Source organism: Hyla sarda, chromosome 7, assembly GCF_029499605.1.
Source record: "Hyla sarda isolate aHylSar1 chromosome 7, aHylSar1.hap1, whole genome shotgun sequence".
Classification (NCBI taxonomy): domain Eukaryota; kingdom Metazoa; phylum Chordata; class Amphibia; order Anura; family Hylidae; genus Hyla; species Hyla sarda.
This window is the reverse complement of record NC_079195.1, coordinates 12169688-12188581: the sequence shown is the minus strand read 5'-3', so window position 1 is coordinate 12188581 and position 18894 is coordinate 12169688. Positions and strand designations below refer to the sequence as shown.

General features: G+C 44.6%; 1 protein-coding gene across 2 annotated transcripts in view; it reads left to right on the top strand.

Annotated features, from left to right (window-relative positions):
• Positions 1 to 18894, top strand: part of ATRNL1 (attractin like 1) — a 638934-nt gene that overhangs the window by 86743 nt on the left and 533297 nt on the right. For both annotated transcript variants that reach the window (XM_056531006.1, XM_056531007.1), the window contains exons 4-7: positions 1348 to 1476; positions 2849 to 3057; positions 6693 to 6867; positions 7173 to 7269. In XM_056531006.1, coding sequence (XP_056386981.1) covers positions 1348 to 1476; positions 2849 to 3057; positions 6693 to 6867; positions 7173 to 7269 — 610 coding nt within the window. The remainder of the gene's footprint in view (positions 1 to 1347; positions 1477 to 2848; positions 3058 to 6692; positions 6868 to 7172; positions 7270 to 18894) is intronic.

Sequence of the window (18894 nt, the reverse complement as noted above, 5' to 3'; positions counted from 1 at the left end):
ATGACTCCTATGTAAAAATCTTATCAGCTGCTGTATGCTCCACAGGAAGTTCTTTTCTTTTTGTATTTCTTTTCTGTCTGACCACAGTGCTCTATGCTGACACCTCTGTCCATGTCAGGAACTGTCCAGAGTAGGAGAGGTTTGCTAAGGGGATTTGCTCCTACTTTGGACAGTTCCTGACATGGACAAAGGTGTCAGCAGAGAGCACTGTGGTCAGAAAAAAAAAGAAATCCAAAAATAAAAGCACTTTCTCTGTAATATACAGCCATTAATAAGTACTGGAAGGATAAAGATTTTTTTTAATAGAAGTAATTTACAAATCTGTTTAACTTTCTGGCACCAGTTGATTTAAAAAAATGTTTTCCACCGGAGTACCCCTTTAAAAAGCTAGGTGATATGAGAAGATGGGTTATATCTGACACTTGGAAAGCTGAGTGACATCTGAACCTCGGAAAGCTGGGTGATATCGGATTCTTGGAAAACTGGGTGATATCTGATATGAGAAGCTGGATGATATAGGAGCCTTAAAGGGGTACTCTGGTGGAAAGCATTTTTGTTTTTAATCAACTGGTGCCAGAAAGTTAAACAGATTGTCTATTAAAAAAATCTTAATCCTTCCAGTAAATTAGTGGCTGTATATTACAGAGAAAGTTCTTTTGTTTTTGGATTACTTTTTTTATCTGACCACAGTGCTCTCTGCTGACTCCTCTGTCCGTAGCAGGAACTGTCCAGAGCAGGAGAAAATCCCCATAGAAAACCTCTCCTGCTCTGGACAGTTCCTGATACGGACAGAGGTGTCAGCAGAGAGCACTGTGGTCAGACAGAAAATAAATTAAAAAACAAAAGAACTTTCTCTGTGGTATACAGCCTCTAATAAGTACTGGAAGGATAAAGCTTTTTTTTAATAGAAGTCATTTAGAAATCTGTTTAACTTTCTGGCACCAGTTGATTAAAAAAAAAAAAAAAAAAATGTTTTCCACCGGAGTACCCCTTTAGAAAGCTAGGTGATATGAGAAGATGGGGGACATCTGATCCTCGAAAAGCTGGGTGATATCGGATTCTTGGAAAACTGGGTGAAACCAGATATGAGAATCTGTCACGAGCTTTTCCCAGACTAGTTATTCCAGATTTGCTTTTCAGGGGGCTGGTAAAGCTGGTTGATGACCTTAACCACATCTGCTGTTTTTTAGTTCTTTGTTATTTCTTCCCCTTTGATTGCTGTCAGTGAATAAAACCTTTTTTGTTTTTTTTTAAATCCTGCTCACACAGCTGATGGTTTGTTACAGTGTATCGGTGTAGGGTTGTGACATATCTCGTCATCTCCATTCTCTTTTCCTCTCCCTGCAGCGGTCTCATCGTCCCCGAAGCGGCCGGCAACGAGACGGTCCCGGAGGTGGTCACCACGTCAGGATACGCCCTGCTCCACTTCTTCAGCGACGCCGCGTACAACCTCACCGGGTTCAATATATTTTACTCGTACGTAAGGGTTAACTTCAAACTATGTGCAAAACTACAACTCCCAGCATGCCCGGACAGCCAACGGCTGTCCGGGCATGCTGGGAGTTGTAGTTTTGCATCAGCTGGAGGTCCACAGTGTCATTAAATGAACTGGTGCCAGAAAGTTAAACAGATTTGTAAATTGCTTCTATTAAAAATGTTTTATCCTTCCAGTACTTATTAGCAGCTGTATACTACAGAGGAAATTCTTTTCTTTTTTAATTTATTTTTTGTCTTGTCCACAGTGTTCTCTGCTGACACCTCTGTCCGTGTCAGGAACTGTCCAGAGCAGGAGAATATCCCCATTGCAAACCTCTCCTGCTCTGGACAGTTCCTGATACAGACAAAGGTGTCAGCAGAGAGCACTGTGGACAAGACAAAAAATAAATTAAAGGGGTATTCCAGGAAAAAAACTTTTATATATATATATATATATATATATATATATATATATATCTATATATATATATCAACTGGCTCCAGAAAGTTAAACAGATTTGTAAATTACCTCTATTAAAAATTCTTAATCCTTCCAATAATTATCAGCTGCTGAAGTTGAGTTGTTCTTTTCTGTCTGGCCACAGTGCTCTCTGCTGACATCTCTGCTTGTCTCGGGAACTGCACAGAGTAGAAGAGGTTTGCGATGGGGATTTGCTTCTACTCTGGGCGGTTCCCGAGACACGTGTCATCAGAGAGCACTTAGACAGAAAATAACAACTGAACTTCAGCAGCTCATAAGTACTGAAAGGATTTTAAAAAAAAAATTATTAGAAGTAATTTACAAATCTGTTTAACTTTCTGGAGCCAGTTGACAGATATACATTATATATATATATATATATATGTGTATATATATGTGTATATATATGTGTATATATATATGTGTATATATATATATGTATGTATATATGTATATATATATATATATATATATATATATATATATATATATATAGTTTTTTTCCTGGATAACCCCTTTAAAAAAGAAAATAATTTCCTCTGTATTATTCAGCAGCTAATAAGTACTGTAAGGATTAAGATTTTAAATAGAAGTAATTTACAAATCTGTTTAATTTTCTGGCACCATTTAATTTAAAAAAAAAAAAAAAAAAAAAAAAAAAAAAAAGTTTGCCACTGGAGTACCAGCGCCCCCCTGTGGTCAGATGGGGTATCACCATTAGTAGTTGTTCTCTATATCTCACTGTATCTCACTCTGCCCCTAGTGGTCAGTGACTGCCTTGTCAGGATGATAGGTCATCGTTTTACAGCTACAGTCGTTACATTGTGTCGGTGCAGCTGATAAATATTATTGTGTAGTAAGAGTTCTCCTTTATTTTTCCATCAACCGCAGAATAAATTCCTGTCCAAGCAATTGTTCCGGCCATGGCAAGTGCACGACCAGCAGCTCCGTCCCCGGCCGCGTCTACTGTGAATGTGACAAGTACTGGAAGGGCGAGGCCTGCGACATCCCCTACTGCAAGAATAACTGCGGCAGCCCCGACCACGGCTACTGCGACCTGACCGGAGAGAAGCTGTGTGTGTGCAACGACAGCTGGCAGGGTGAGCGCCACCTAGTGGTCATCGATAGAGTACTATAGTAAGGGGGTTTATAGTGACATCTAGTGGTCATTTATAGTGTTATAGTGACATCTAGTGATCATTTATAGTGTTATAGTGACATCTAGTGGTGATTTATAGTGTTATAGTGACATCTAGTGATCATTTATAGTGTTACAGTGACATCTAGTGGTGGTTTACAGTGTTATAGTGACATCTAGTGATCATTTATAGTGTTATAGTGACATCTAGTGGTGGTTTATTGTATTATAGTGACATCTAGTGATCATTTATAGTGTTATGGTGACATCTAGTGATCATTTATAGTGTTATAGTGACATCTAGTGATCATTTATAGTGTTATAGTGACATCTAGTGGTGATTTATAGTATTATAGTGACATCTAGTGATCATTTATAGTGTTATAGTGACATCTAGTGGTGGTTTACAGTGTTATAGTGACATCTAGTGATCATTTATAGTGTTATAGTGACATCTAGTGGTGGTTTATTGTATTATAGTGACATCTAGTGATCATTTATAGTGTTATAGTGACATCTAGTGGTGGTTTATTGTATTATAGTGACATCTAGTGATCATTTATAGTATTATAGTGACATCTAGTGGTTGTTTATAGTGTTATAGTGACATCTAGAGATCATTTATAGTGTTATAGTGACATCTAGTGATCATTTATAGTGTTATAGTGACATCTAGTGATCATTTATAGTGTTATAGTGACATCTAGTGGTGATTTATAGTGTTATAGTGACATCTAGTGATCATTTATAGTGTTACAGTGACATCTAGTGATCATTTATAGTGTTATAGTGACATCTAGTGGTAATTTATAGTGTTATAGTGACATCTAGTGGTGGTTTATAGTGTTATAGTGACATCTAGTGGTGGTTTATAGTGTTATAGTGACATCTAATGATCATTTATAGTGTTATAGTGACATCTAGTGATCATTTATAGTGTTATAGTGACATCTAGTGATCATTTATAGTGTTATAGTGACATCTAGTGATCATTTATAGTGTTATAGTGACATCTGGTGGTGGTTTATAGTATTATAGTGACATCTAGTGATCATTTATAGTGTTATAGTGACATCTAGTGATCATTTATAGTGTTATAGTGACATCTAGAGATTATTTATAGTGTTATAGTGAAATCTAGTGATCATTTATAGTGTTATAGTGACATCTAGTGATCATTTATAGTGTTATAGTGACATCTAGTGGTCATTTATAGTGTTATAGTGACATCTAGTGATCATTTATAGTGTTATAGTGACAACTAGTGGTCATTTATAGTGTTATAGTGACATCTAGTGGTCATTTATAGTGTTATAGTGACATCTAGTGATCATTTATACTGTTATAGTGACATTTAGTGATCATTTATAGTGTTATAGTGACATCTAGTGATCATTTATAGTGTTATAGTGACATCTAGTGATCATTTATAGTGTTATAGTGACATCTAGTGATCATTTATAGTGTTATAGTGACATCTAGTGATCATTTATAGTGTTATAGTGACATCTAGTGGTCATTTATAGTGTTATAGTGACATCTAGTGGTGGTTTATAATGTTATAGTGACATCTAGTGATCATTTATAGTGTTATAGTGACATCGAGTGGTCATTTATAGTGTTATAGTGACATCTAGTGATCATTTATAGTGTTATAGTGACATCTAGTGGTCATTTATAGTGTTATAGTGACATCTAGTGATCATTTATAGTGTTATAGTGACATCTAGTGATCATTTATAGTGTTATAGTGACATCTAGTGATCATTTATAGTGTTATAGTGACATCTAGTGGTCATTTATAGTGTTATAGTGACATCTAGTGATCATTTATAGTGTTATAGTGACATCTAGTGGTGGTTTATAGTATTATATGACATCTAGTGATCATTTATAGTGTTATAGTGACATCTAGTGGTGGTTTATAGTATTATAGTGACATCTAGTGATCATTTATTGTGTTATAGTGACATCTAGAGATCATTTATAGTGTTATAGTGACATCTAGTGATCATTTATAGTGTTATAGTGACATCTAGTGATCATTTATAGTGTTATAGTGACATCTAGTGGTGGTTTATAGTGTTATAGTGACATCTAGTGGTGGTTTATAGTGTTATAGTGACATTAGTGATCATTTATAGTGTTATAGTGACATCTAGTGATCATTTATAGTGTTATAGTGACATCTAGTGATCGTTTATAGTGTTATAGTGACATCTAGTGATCATTTATAGTGTTACAGTGACATTTAGTGATCATTTATAGTGTTATAGTGACATCTAGTGGTCATTTATAGTGTTATAGTGACATTTAGTGATCATTTATAGTGTTATAGTGACATCTAGTGATCATTTATAGTGTTATAGTGACATTTAGTGATCATTTATAGTGTTATAGTGACATTTAGTGATCATTTATAGTGTTATAGTGACATCTAGTGATCATTTATAGTGTTATAGTGACATCTAGTGGTGATTTATAGTGTTATAGTGACATCTAGTGATCATTTATAGTGTTATAGTGACATCTAGTGATCATTTATAGTGTTATAGTGACATTTAGTGATAATTTATAGTGTTATAGTGACACGTAGTTTATTGGATTTACGTGATATCTAATGTTTATAATGTTATAGTGACATTAAGCAGTTATGTATTTTTTTATGTTACAATGATATCTAGTGGTGGTTTGTAGGACTCTAGTCACATCTAGTGGTAGGTTATAGGGTAACAGTAACATCTAATGATGGTTCATACAGTTACAGTAATATCTAGTGGTGGTTTATTGGGTAACAGTAGCATCTATTATTATTTTATTTGGTTACAGCTATATCTATTGTTTTGTAGAGCTATAGTGACATCTAGTGGTAGTCTGTTGGGTTGCAGTGACATCTAGTGATCATATATAGTGCTATAGTGACATCTAATGATAAGTTTTTTGAGTTACAGTGACATCGAATGGTTTTTATAATGTTAAAGTGACATCTAGTGGTGGCTTGTAGTGCTACAGTGACATCATGCGATTATTTTATAGTGTTACAAGTGTTATAATGACATCTAGTGGTGATTTATTGGGTTACAGCAACATCTAGTGGTCATTTATAGTGTTGTAGTGACATCTAGTGGTGGCTTGTAGAGCTATAGTGACATCTGGTGATCATTTATAGTGTTATAGTGACATCTAGTGATCATTTATAGTGTTATAGTGACATCTAGTGGTTATTTATAGTGTTATAGTGACATCTAGTGATCATTTATAGTGCTATAGTGACATCTGGTGGTGATTTATTGGGTTACAGCAACATCTAGTGGTCATTTATAGTGTTGTAGTGACATCTAGTGGTGGCTTGTAGAGCTATAGTGACATCAAGCGATTATTTTATAGTGTTACAGTGACATCTAGTTGTTATTGATTGGGTTACAGTGACATCTAGTGGTTATTTATTGTGTTACAAGACATCTAATAGTGGGTTGTAAGTGTTCTAGTGACATCTACTGGTGGTTTATAGTTATTGCAGCTTATCTTGTTCTGTACAGGATTCTGATGAATGTAATTTCCTTTCTGCTTTCTGACCCGGTCACTACTCGTCCTCAGGTCCGGATTGCTCGCTCAGCGTCCCCTCCACCGAATCCTACTGGATCCTGCCCAATGTGAAGCCGTTCAGCCCCTCGGTGGGCCGGGCCTCCCACAAATCCGTTATGCACGGAAAGTTTATGTGGGTGATCGGGGGCTACGCCTTCAATTACAGCTCCTTTCAGATGGTGCTAAAGTAAGTGACCCCCTCCCCTTCCTTCCCCGCCTTTATAACTGATTATATCCACATGTCACTGTCACCCAGCTCTCCTGTAATCCTGAAAGACACGTCTTGCTAACTCTCCAGTTATGCGTCTCATGGAGAATACCTAGTCATTTCAATAGATCAGGACTCAAGAAAAGCTGGGTGATCATCCCTGTATTGAAAAATCCCTCTGAAACTTAACATTTCGCTGTCTTGTGTCGTTACTTGGACCTATCTGTTCACTGGAAAAGCTGGGTGACTATAAACTCTGACTTTTATATTTTGTTTTTTTACAGCTACAATGTGGAGAGCAGCATCTGGAATGTGGTCCCGGTTAACCCCGTGCATACAGCGCCCCCTCAGAGATACGGACACTCGCTGGCGCTCTACCAGGTGCGCACTTTATACTGCCGACTATCTGCTCCTATATTGTCCAAATAGACACATTTTCTCTCTTTGCTCCTATATTGTCAGTTTTGCAGACGTTGCAAAACTACAACTCACAGCATGCCCGGACAGCCGTTGGCTGTCCGGGCATGCTGGGAGTTGTAGTTTTGCAACACCCAGAGGATCACAGTTTAAAGGGGTACTCCGGTGGAAACCTTTTTTTTTTTTTATCAACTGGTGCCAGAAAGTTAAACAGATTTGTAAATTACTTCTATAAAAAAAATCATAATCCTTCCAGTACTTATTAGCTGCTGAATACTACAAAGGGAATTATTTTCTTTTTGGAACACAGAGCTCTCTGCTGACATCATGACCACAGTGCTCTCTGCTGACATCTCTGTCCATTTTAAGAACTGTCCAGAGTAGGAGAAAATCCCCAAAGAAAATATATGCTGCTCTGGACAATTCCTAAAATGGACAGCAGAGGTCAGCAGAGAGCACTGTGCTCGTGATGTCAGCAGAGAGCTGTGTTCCAAAAAGGAAAGAATTTCCTCTGTAGTATTCAGCAGCTAATAAGTACTGGAAGGATTATGATTTTTAAATAGAAGTAATTTACAAATCTGTTTAACTTTCTGGCACCAGTTGATTTAAAGAAAATAAAATAAAAAAAGTTTTCCACCAGAGTACCCCTGTAACCACTTAAGGACCCATGACGTACTCGTACGTCATGGAGAATTCCGGCCCTTGACGCGCGCCGGGCGGGGATCGGAGCGAGATGCCTGCTGAAATCATTCAGCAGGCATCCCGTGCAAAGGCCCAGGGGGGTCATCAGACCCCCCATTTCGGCGATCGCGGCAAATCGCAAGTGAATTCACACTTGCGATTTGCGCAACTCCGGGTCATTACGGGTCTATGGTGACCCGGAATAGAAGGGGGATCGCGGGTGTCCATGACACCCACAATCCCCCTGAAGGCATAGGAGTGAGGTGGCAGGGGTGCCACCCCTCCTATCCCTGCTATTGGTGGTCTAGACGCGACGTCCAATAGCAGATCGGGGGCGGGGGGGGGTTAACTTTCGTTTTCCCAGTCCTGCCCACCCACAATAGGCGGGGAAGGACGGGGAAACCCAACAGGGACCGGCGCTGAAGATCCACTTACCGATCCGGAGGCTGCGGGTGACAGAGATCGGCGGGCGGCGACATCGTGCGGCTGGATCCTACGGAAGCCAGTGAGTTGCCTAGCGACATCTGGAGGGTACAGTCTGAGAGCACTAGATAGTGGTCTCTAACTGTAGCCCTCCAGATGTTGCTGCAAAACTACAACTCCCAGCATGCCGAGACAGCTGTTTGGGCATGCTGGAATATGTAGTTTTGCAACAGCTGGAGGACCACAGTTTGGAGATCACTTTGCATTGGTCTACAAACTGTAACCCTCCAGATGTTGCAAAACTGCAAATCCCAGCATGCCCAAACAGCTGTCTCGGCATGCTGGGAGTTGTAGTTGCGTACCTCCAGCTGTTGCATATCTACATCTCCCAGCATGCCCTTTGGTGATCAGTACATGCTGGGAGTTGTAGTTTTGCAACAGCTGGAGGCACACTGGTTGGAAAATACTTAGTTAGATAACAGGACCTAACTGAAGGTTTTCCAACCAGTGTGCCGCCAGCTGTTGCAAAACTACAACTCCCAGCATGCACGGTCTGTCAGTACATGCTGGGACTTGTAGTTTTGAAACAGCTGGAGGTTTGCCCCCCCATGTGAACGTACAGGGTACATTCACGCGGACAGGTTTACAGTAAGTTTCCTGCTTCAAGTTTGGGCTGTGGCAAATTTTTTGCCGCAGCGCAAACTCCTAGCGGGAAACTCACCGTAACACGTCAGTGCGAATGTACCCTAAAAACACTACACTACACTAACACCTAATAAAGAGTAAAACACTACATATACACCCCCTTACACTGTCTCCCCCACCCCAATAAAAATGTAAAACGTATTGTATGGCAGTGTTTCCAAAATGGAGCCTCCAGCTGTTGCAAAACAACAACTCCCAGCATTTCTGGACAGCCACTGACTGTCCAGGCATGCTGGGAGTTTAGCAACAGCTGGAGGCACCCTGTTTGGGAATCACTGGCATAGAATACCCCTATGTCCACCCCTATGCAATCCCTAATTTAGTCCTCAAATGCGCATGGCGCTCTCTCACTTCAGAGCCCTGTCGTATTTCAAGGAAACAGTTTAGGGCCACATATGGGGTATCTCTGTACTCAGGAGAAATTGCGTTACAAATTTTTTGGGGCTTTTTCTCCTTTTACCCCTTATGAAAAGGAAAAGTTGGGGCTACACCAGCTTGTTAGTGTAAAAAAATGTACACTAACATGCTGGTGTTGCCCTATACTTTTTATTTTCACAAGCGTTAAAAGGAAAAAAAGACCCCCAAAATTTGTAACGCAATTTCTCCTGAGTACGGAAATACCCCATATGTGGGCGTAAAATGCTCTGCGGGCGTACAACAAGGCCCAGGAGTGAGAGCGCACTATGTACATTTGAGGCCTAAATTGGTGATTTGCACAGGGGTAGCTGATTTTACAGCGGTTCTGACATAAACGCAAAAAAATAAATACCGATATGTGACCCCATTTTGGAAACTGCACCCCTCATGTAATGTAATAAGGGGTACAGTGAGCATTTATGCCCCACAGGGGTCTGACAGATTTTTGGAACAGTGATCCGTGAAAATGAAAAATGTAATTTAGCATTTGCTCAGCCCACTGTTCCATAGATCTGTCAAACGCCAGTGGGGTGTAAATGCTCACTGCGCCCCTTATTACATTACGTGAGGGGTGCAGTTTCCAAAATAGGGTCACATGTGGGGGGGTCCACTGTTCTGGCACCACGGGGGGGGGGCTTTGTAAACACTCATGGCCCCCGTCTTCCATTCCAAACTATTTTTTTCCCAAAAGCTCAATGGCGCTCCTTCTCTTCTGAGCCTTGTAGTGCGCCAGCAGAGCACTTGACGTCCACACATGGGGTATTTCCATACTCAGAAGAGATGGGGTTTCAAATTTTGGGGGTATTTTGTCCTATTACCCCTTGTAAAAAAAAATTAATTTGCGGGAAAACTAGCATTTTAGTGGAAAAAAATTATCAATTTCACATCCAACTTTCACGAAAAGTCGCCAAACACCTGTGGGGTATTAAGGCTCACTGGACCCCTTGTTACGTGCCTTGAGGGGTGTAGTTTCCAAAATAGTATGCCATGTGTTTTTTTTTTTGCTGTTCTGGCACCATAGGGGCTTCCTAATTATGACATGCCCCCCAAAAACCATTTCAGAAAAACTCACTCTCCAACATCCTATTGTCGCTCCTTCCCTTCTGAGCCCTCTACTGCGCCCGCCGAACACTTTACATACACATATGAGGTATTTCCTTACTCGAGAGAAATTGTGCTACACATTTTAGGAAGATTTCTCTCCTTTTAGCCCTTGTAAAAATTCAATAACTGGGTCTACAAGAACATGCGAGTGTAAAAAATGAAGATTGTGAATTTTCTCCTTCACTTTGCTGCTATTCCTGTGAAACACCTAAAGGGTTAAAACACTTACTGAATGTCATTTTGAATACTTTGGGGGGTGCAGTTTTTATAATGGGGTCATTTGTGGGGTATTTCTAATATGAAGACCCTTCAAATCTACTTCAAACCTGAACTGGTCCCTGAAAAATTTCGATTTTGAAAATTTTGTGAAAAATTGGAAATTTGCTGCTGAACTTTGAAGCCCTCTGGTGTCTTCCAAAAGTAAAAACTCATAAATTGTATGATGCAAACATAAAGTAGACATATTGTATATGTGAATCAATGTATAATTTATTTGGGATTTCCATTTTCCTTATAAAGCAGAGAGCTTCAAAGTAAAAAAAAAAAATGCAACATTTTCAATTTTTTCATAAAATTTTGGAATTTATCACCAAGAAATGATACAAATATCGACAAAATGTTACCACTAACATAAATTAGAAAAAACACGAAAAAACTATCTCGGAATCAGAATGAAAGGTAAAAGCATCTCAGAGTTATTAATGTTTAAAGTGACAGTGGTCAGATGTGCAAAAAATGGCCGTGTCCTACAGTGAAAATTGGCTGGGTCCTTAAGGGGTTAAAGGGGTACTCCGGTGCTTAGACATCTTATCCCCTATCCAAAGGATAGGGGATAAGATGCCTGATCACGGTAGTCCTGCCGCTGGGGACCCCCGTGATCTTGCACGTGGCACCCCGTTTGTAATCAGTCCCCGGAGCTTGTTCGCTCCAGGACTGATTACTGGCGACTACAGGGCGGCGAGTGATGTCACCCCCCCCCGCCCCTGTGTGATGTCAGCTCCGCCCCTCAATGCAAACCTACTGGAGGGGGCGTGATAGCTGTCATCGTAGGCTTGCATTGAGGGACGGAACGTGACATCACACGGGGGCGGGGTTGTGACGTCACACGCCACCCGCCCTGTAGTCGCCGGTAATCAGTCCCGGAGCGAACATGCTCCGGGGACTGATTACAAACTGGGTGCCGCGTGCAAGATCCCGGGGGTCCCCAGCGGCGGGACTCCCCGCGATCAGGCATCTTATCCCCTAACCTTTGGATAGGGGATAAGATGTCTAAGCACCGGAGTACCCCTTTAAAGACCACTGGTCTAGTCCAAGCCATGATGTACTGGAGATGATGATGTATAGAACTGCCTGTCATACCTGAGTCTGGCCACCAGATGGCAGTGGCGCACCACAAGACCCAGCATCTCAAACACAGAATGGCTGATAACAGGGAGCAATAGATTTTTTTTTATTAACTGGTGCCAGAAAGTTATACAGATTTGTAAATTACTTCTATTAAAAAATCTTAATCCTTCCTGTACTTATTAGCAGCTTTATTCTACAGAAGAAATTCTTTGCTTTCTGAATTTCTTTTTTGTCTTGTCTTATTCTCTCTGCTGCACTCACTATTCTGCTGTTACATCATGTCTTATCCTCCAGTCACCTCCAGAGCTGCACTCACTATTCTGCTGTTACATCATGTCTTATCCTCCAGTCACCTCCAGAGCTGCACTCACTATTCTGCTGTTACATCATGTCTTATCCTCCAGTCACCTCCAGAGCTGCATTCACTATTCTGCTGTTACATCATGTCTTATCCTCCAGTCACCTCCAGAGCTGCACTTATTATTCTGCTGTTACATCATGTCTTATCCTCCAGTCACCTTCAGAGCTGCACTCACTATTCTGCTGTTACATCATGTCTTATCCTCCAGTCACCTCCAGAGCTGCACTCACTATTCTGCTGTTACATCATGTCTTATCCTCCAGTCACCTCCAGAGCTGCACTCACTATTCTGCTGTTACATCATGTCTTATCCTCCAGTCACCTCCAGAGCTGCACTCACTATTCTGCTGTTATATCAGGTCTTATCCTCCAGTCACCTCCAGAGCTGCACTCACTATTCTGCTGTTACATAATGTCTTATCCTCCAGTCACCTCCAGAGCTGCACTCACTATTCTGCTGTTACATCATGTCTTATCCTCCAGTCACCTCCAGAGCTGCACTCACTATTCTGCTGTTACATCATGTCTTATCCTCCAATCTTCTCCAGAGCTGCACTCACTATTCTGCTGTTACATCATGTCTTATCCTCCAGTCACCTCCAGAGCTGCACTCACTATTCTGCTGTTACATCATGTCTTATCCTCCAGTCACCTCCAGAGCTGCACTCACTATTCTGCTGTTACATCATGTCTTATCCTCCAGTCACCTCCAGAGCTGCACTCACTATTCTGCTGTTACATCATGTCTTATCCTCCAGTCACCTCCAGAGCTGCACTCACTATTCTGCTGTTACATCATGTCTTATCCTCCAGTCACCTCCAGAGCTGCACTCACTATTCTGCTGTTACATCATGTCTTATCCTCCAGATAGAAGATTTTTTAAATAGAAGTAATTTACAAATCTGTTTAACTTTCTGGCACCAGTTGATAAAAAAATAAAAATGTTTTCCACCGGAGTACCCCTTTAAGACAGTGTTCCCCAACATGCAGCCCTCCAGATGTTGCGGAACTACAACTCCCAGCATGCCCTGACTTCAGGTGAGGCATAAATTGGCAGGAGTACGTTCATGGTATGCTGGGAGTTTTAGTGTTGCACGCTGCAGACCATTGCTGTAAGCTGAGTGTTAGTCATATCGGACACCACCCAGCTTTCCCAGAGACAGATGAAGACAATAAGCTCTGTTTGTAGAGTGGCGGTGTTGCTCTGCAGACCATCTCACCCCCCAGAGAGCGCTGATGATTTACGGATGTTTCGCCGCCGCCGGTTCCTCCTGGGGGTTTATGTATTGGAGCGGCTGCTGCTGTTTTATATATAATCCGCTGGTGTCTGTCACCTGTGGTCACGGCGTCCACAGAGAGCAGCGGCGGTGACACTGATCGTCTCTCCGTTTGTTAACCCCGTATGAGCCTGTAATATTCTGCACAGGGACAGTATCCGATCCGGCGTGGACACAGGGAGATTTACCAGAACCTATGACCGGCAACCAATCAGATCGCTTCCTTCATCTTCCACAGGGATTTCCAAAATGAAAGCAGCGATCTGATTGGTTGCTATGGGCTGTGATAAATCTCCCCCATAATGATTATAAATCAGGAGTCTGTGATACTGTATAACCCTGTGATCTATGGGGGTCTCCTGGGGGGGGAGCTGTGATCTATGGGGGTCTCCTGGGGGGGGAGCTGTGATCTATGGGGGTCTCCTGGGGGGGAGCTGTGATCTATGGGGTCTCCTGGGGGAGCTGTGATCTATGGGGGTCTCCTGGGGGAACTGTGATCTATGGGGGTCTCCTGGGGGAGCTGTAATCTATGGGGGTCTCCTGGGGGAGCTGTGATCTATGGGGGTCTTCTGGGGGAGCTGTGATCTACGGGGTCTCCTGGGGGAGCTGTGATCTATGGGGGTCTCCTGGGGGAGCTGTGATCTATGGGGGTCTTCTGGGGGAGCTGTGATCTACGGGGTCTCCTGGGGGAGCTGTGATCTATGGGGGTCTCCTGGGGGAGCTGTGATCTATGGGGGTCTCCTGGGGGAGCTGTGATCTATGGGGGTCTCCTGAGGGAGCTGTGATCTATGGGGGTCTCCTGAGGGAGCTGTGATCTATTGGGGTCTCCTGGGGGAGCTGTGATCTATGGGGGTCTCCTGGGGGGAGCTGTAATCTATGGGGGTCTCCTGAGGGAGCTGTAATCTATGGGGGTTTACTGGGGGGAGCTGTGATCTATGGGGGTCTCCTGGGGGGAGCTGTGATCTATGGGGGTCTTCTGGGGGAGCTGTGATCTATGGGGGTCTTCTGGGGAGCTGTAATCTATGGGGGTCTCCTGGGGGAGCTGTGATCTATGGGGGTCTCCTGGGGGAGCTGTGATCTATGGGGGTCTCCTGGGGGAACTGTGATCTATGGGGGTCTCCTGGGGGAGCTGTAATCTATGGGGGTCTCCTGGGGGAGCTGTAATCTATGGGGTCTCCTGGGGGGGCTGTGATCTATGGGGGTCTTCTGGGGGAGCTGTGATCTATGGGGGTCTTCTGGGGGAGCTGTGATCTATGGGGGTCTTCTGGGGGAGCTGTGATCTATGGGGGTCTTCTGGGGGAGTGTTACTCCTTATATTCCCAATATAAGGTGTTAGAATAAATTGTCTGCCGTGCGGTGGTTGTTATGACGATTCTGCCGCCATGCGGTGCTCATAGTGACGGAGCTCGGTGCATTGTCTCCGGTCCCTGTGTATATTATCTGGTGAAGTGACACAGACCCCAGGAGACGCTCGCTGTCACCCGCTGCCATATATCCAGACCACTGATACCGATCCCCGCTGCCATATATCCAGACCACTGATACCGATCCCCGCTGCCATATATCCAGACCACTGATACCGATCCCCGCTGCCATATATCCAGACCACTGATACCGATCCCCGCTGCCATATATCCAGACCACTGATACCGATCCCCGCTGCCATATATCCAGACCACTGATACCGATCCCCGCTGCCATATATCCAGACCAGTGATACCGATCCCCGCTGCCATATATCCAGACCACTGATACCGATCCCCGCTGCCATATATCCAGACCAGTGATACCGATCCCCGCTGCCATATATCCAGACCAGTGATACCGATCCCCGCTGCCATATATCCAGACCACTGATACCGATCCCCGCTGCCATATATCCAGACCACTGATACCGATCCCCGCTGCCATATATCCAGACCACTGATACCGATCCCCGCTGCCATATATCCAGACCACTGATACCGATCCCCGGATGATTTACGGCCGGTGAGGAGCGACGCTGATTTATGTCCGCGTTATCCACCTCTCTCCGTCATATATATAGAGATTACTGTCTATATAGATACGGCAGGGAGCGCAACGCCGCACTACACGTCCGACACTCTACATGTCACATGAGACTGATGTCTTATCCTCCAGTCACCTCCAGAGCTGCACTCACTATTCTGCTGTTACATAATGTCTTATCCTCCAGATAGAAGATTTTTTAAATAGAAGTAATTTACAAATCTGTTTAACTTTCTGGCACCAGTTGATAAAAAAATAAAAATGTTTTCCACCGGAGTACCCCTTTAAGACCTTGCTCCCCAACATGCAGCCCTCCAGATGTTGCAGAACTACAACTCCCAGCATGCCCTGACTGCAGGTGAGGCATAAATTGGCAGGAGTACGTTCATGGTATGCTGGGAGTTTTAGTGTTGCACGCTGCAGACCATTGCTGTAAGCTGAGTGTTAGTCATATCGGACACCACCCAGCTTTCCCAGAGACAGATGAAGACAATAAGCTCTGTATGTAGAGTGGCGGTGTTGCTCTGCAGACCATCTCACCCCCCAGAGAGCGCTGATGATTTACGGATGTTTTGCCGCCGCCGGTTCCTCCTGGGGGTTTATGTATTGGAGCGGCTGCTGCTGTTTTATATATAATCCGCTGGTGTCTGTCACCTGTGGTCACGGCGTCCGCAGAGAGCAGCGGCGGTGACGCTGATCGTCTCTCCGTTTGTTAACCCCGTATGAGCCTGTAATATTCTGCACAGGGACAGTATCCGATCCGGTGTGAACACAGGGAGATTTACCAGAACCTATGACCGGCAACCAATCAGATCGCTTCCTTCATCTTCCACAGGGATTTTCAAAATGAAAGCAGCGATCTGATTGGTTGCTATGGGCTGTGATAAATCTCCCCCATAATGATTATAAATGAGGAGTCTGTGATACTGTATAACCCTGTGATCTATGGGGGTCTCCTGGGGGGGGAGCTGTGATCTATGGGGGTCTCCTGGGGGGGGGAGCTGTGATCTATGGGGGTCTCCTGGGGGAGCTGTGATCTATGGGGGTCTCCTGGGGGGGCTGTGATCTATGGGGGTCTCCTGGGGGAGCTGTGATCTATGGGGGTCTCCTGGGGGGGAGCTGTGATCTATGGGGTCTCCTGGGGGAGCTGTGATCTATGGGGGTCTCCTGGGGGAACTGTGATCTATGGGGGTCTCCTGGGGGAGCTGTAATCTATGGGGGTCTTCTGGGGGAGCTGTGATCTATGGGGGTCTCCTGGGGGAGCTGTGATCTATGGGGGTCTCCTGGGGGAGCTGTGATCTATGGGGGTCTTCTGGGGGAGCTGTGATCTATGGGGTCTCCTGGGGGAGCTGTGATCTATGGGGGTCTCCTGGGGGAGCTGTGATCTATGGGGGTCTCCTGGGGGAGCTGTGATCTATGGGGGTCTCCTGAGGGAGCTGTGATCTATTGGGGTCTCCTGGGGGAGCTGTGATCTATGGGGGTCTCCTGGGGGGAGCTGTAATCTATGGGGGTCTCCTGAGGGAGCTGTAATCTATGGGGGTTTACTGGGGGGAGCTGTGATCTATGGGGGTCTCCTGGGGGGAGCTGTGATCTATGGGGGTCTTCTGGGGGAGCTGTGATCTATGGGGGTCTTCTGGGGAGCTGTAATCTATGGGGGTCTCCTGGGGGAGCTGTGATCTATGGGGGTCTCCTGGGGGAGCTGTGATCTATGGGGGTCTCCTGGGGGAACTGTGATCTATGGGGGTCTCCTGGGGGAGCTGTAATCTATGGGGGTCTCCTGGGGGAGCTGTAATCTATGGGGGTCTTCTGGGGGAGCTGTGATCTATGGGGGTCTCCTGGGGGAGCTGTGATCTATGGGGGTCTCCTGGGGGAGCTGTGATCTATGGGAGTCTTCTGGGGGAGCTGTGATCTATGAGGGTCTTCTGGGGGAGCTGTGATCTATGGGGGTCTCCTGGGGGAGCTGTGATCTATGGGGGTCTCCTGGGGGAGCTGTAATCTATGGGGTCTCCTGGGGGAGCTGTGATCTATGGGGGTCTTCTGGGGGAGCTGTGATCTATGGGGGTCTCCTGGGGGAGCTGTGATCTATGGGGGTCTTCTGGGGGAGCTGTGATCTATGGGGGTCTTCTGAGGGAGTGTTACTCCTTATATTCCCAATATAAGGTGTTAGAATACATTGTCTGCCGTGCGGTGGTTGTTATGACGATTCTGCCGCCATGCGGTGCTCATAGTGACGGAGCTCGGTGCATTGTCTCCGGTCCCTGTGTATATTATCTGGTGAAGTGACACAGACCCCAGGAGACGCTCGCTGTCACCCGCTGCCATATATCCAGACCACTGATACCGATCCCCGCTGCCATATATCCAGACCACTGATACCGATCCCCGCTGCCATATATCCAGACCAGTGATACCGATCCCCGCTGCCATATATCCAGACCACTGATACCGATCCCCGCTGCCATATATCCAGACCACTGATACCGATCCCCGCTGCCATATATCCAGACCAGTGATACCGATCCCCGCTGCCATATATCCAGACCACTGATACCGATCCCCGCTGCCATATATCCAGACCACTGATACCGATCCCCGCTGCCATATATCCAGACCACTGATACCGATCCCCGCTGCCATATATCCAGACCACTGATACCGATCCCCGCTGCCATATATCCAGACCACTGATACCAATCCCCGCTGCCATATATCCAGACCAGTGATACCGATCCCCGCTGCCATATATCCAGACCAGTGATACCGATCCCCGCTGCCATATATCCAGACCACTGATACCGATCCCCGCTGCCATATATCCAGACCACTGATACCGATCCCCGCTGCCATATATCCAGACCACTGATACCGATCCCCGCTGCCATATATCCAGACCACTGATACCGATCCCCGCTGCCATATATCCAGACCACTGATACCGATCCCCGCTGCCATATATCCAGACCACTGATACCGATCCCCGCTGCCATATATCCAGACCACTGATACCGATCCCCGCTGCCATATATCCAGACCACTGATACCGATCCCCGCTGCCATATATCCAGACCACTGATACCGATCCCCGCTGCCATATATCCAGACCACTGATACCGATCCCCGCTGCCATATATCCAGACCACTAATACCGATCCCCGGATGATTTACGGCCGGTGAGGAGCGACGCTGATTTATGGCCGCGTTATCCACCTCTCTCCGTCATATATATAGAGATTACTGTCTACATAGATACGGCAGGGAGCGCA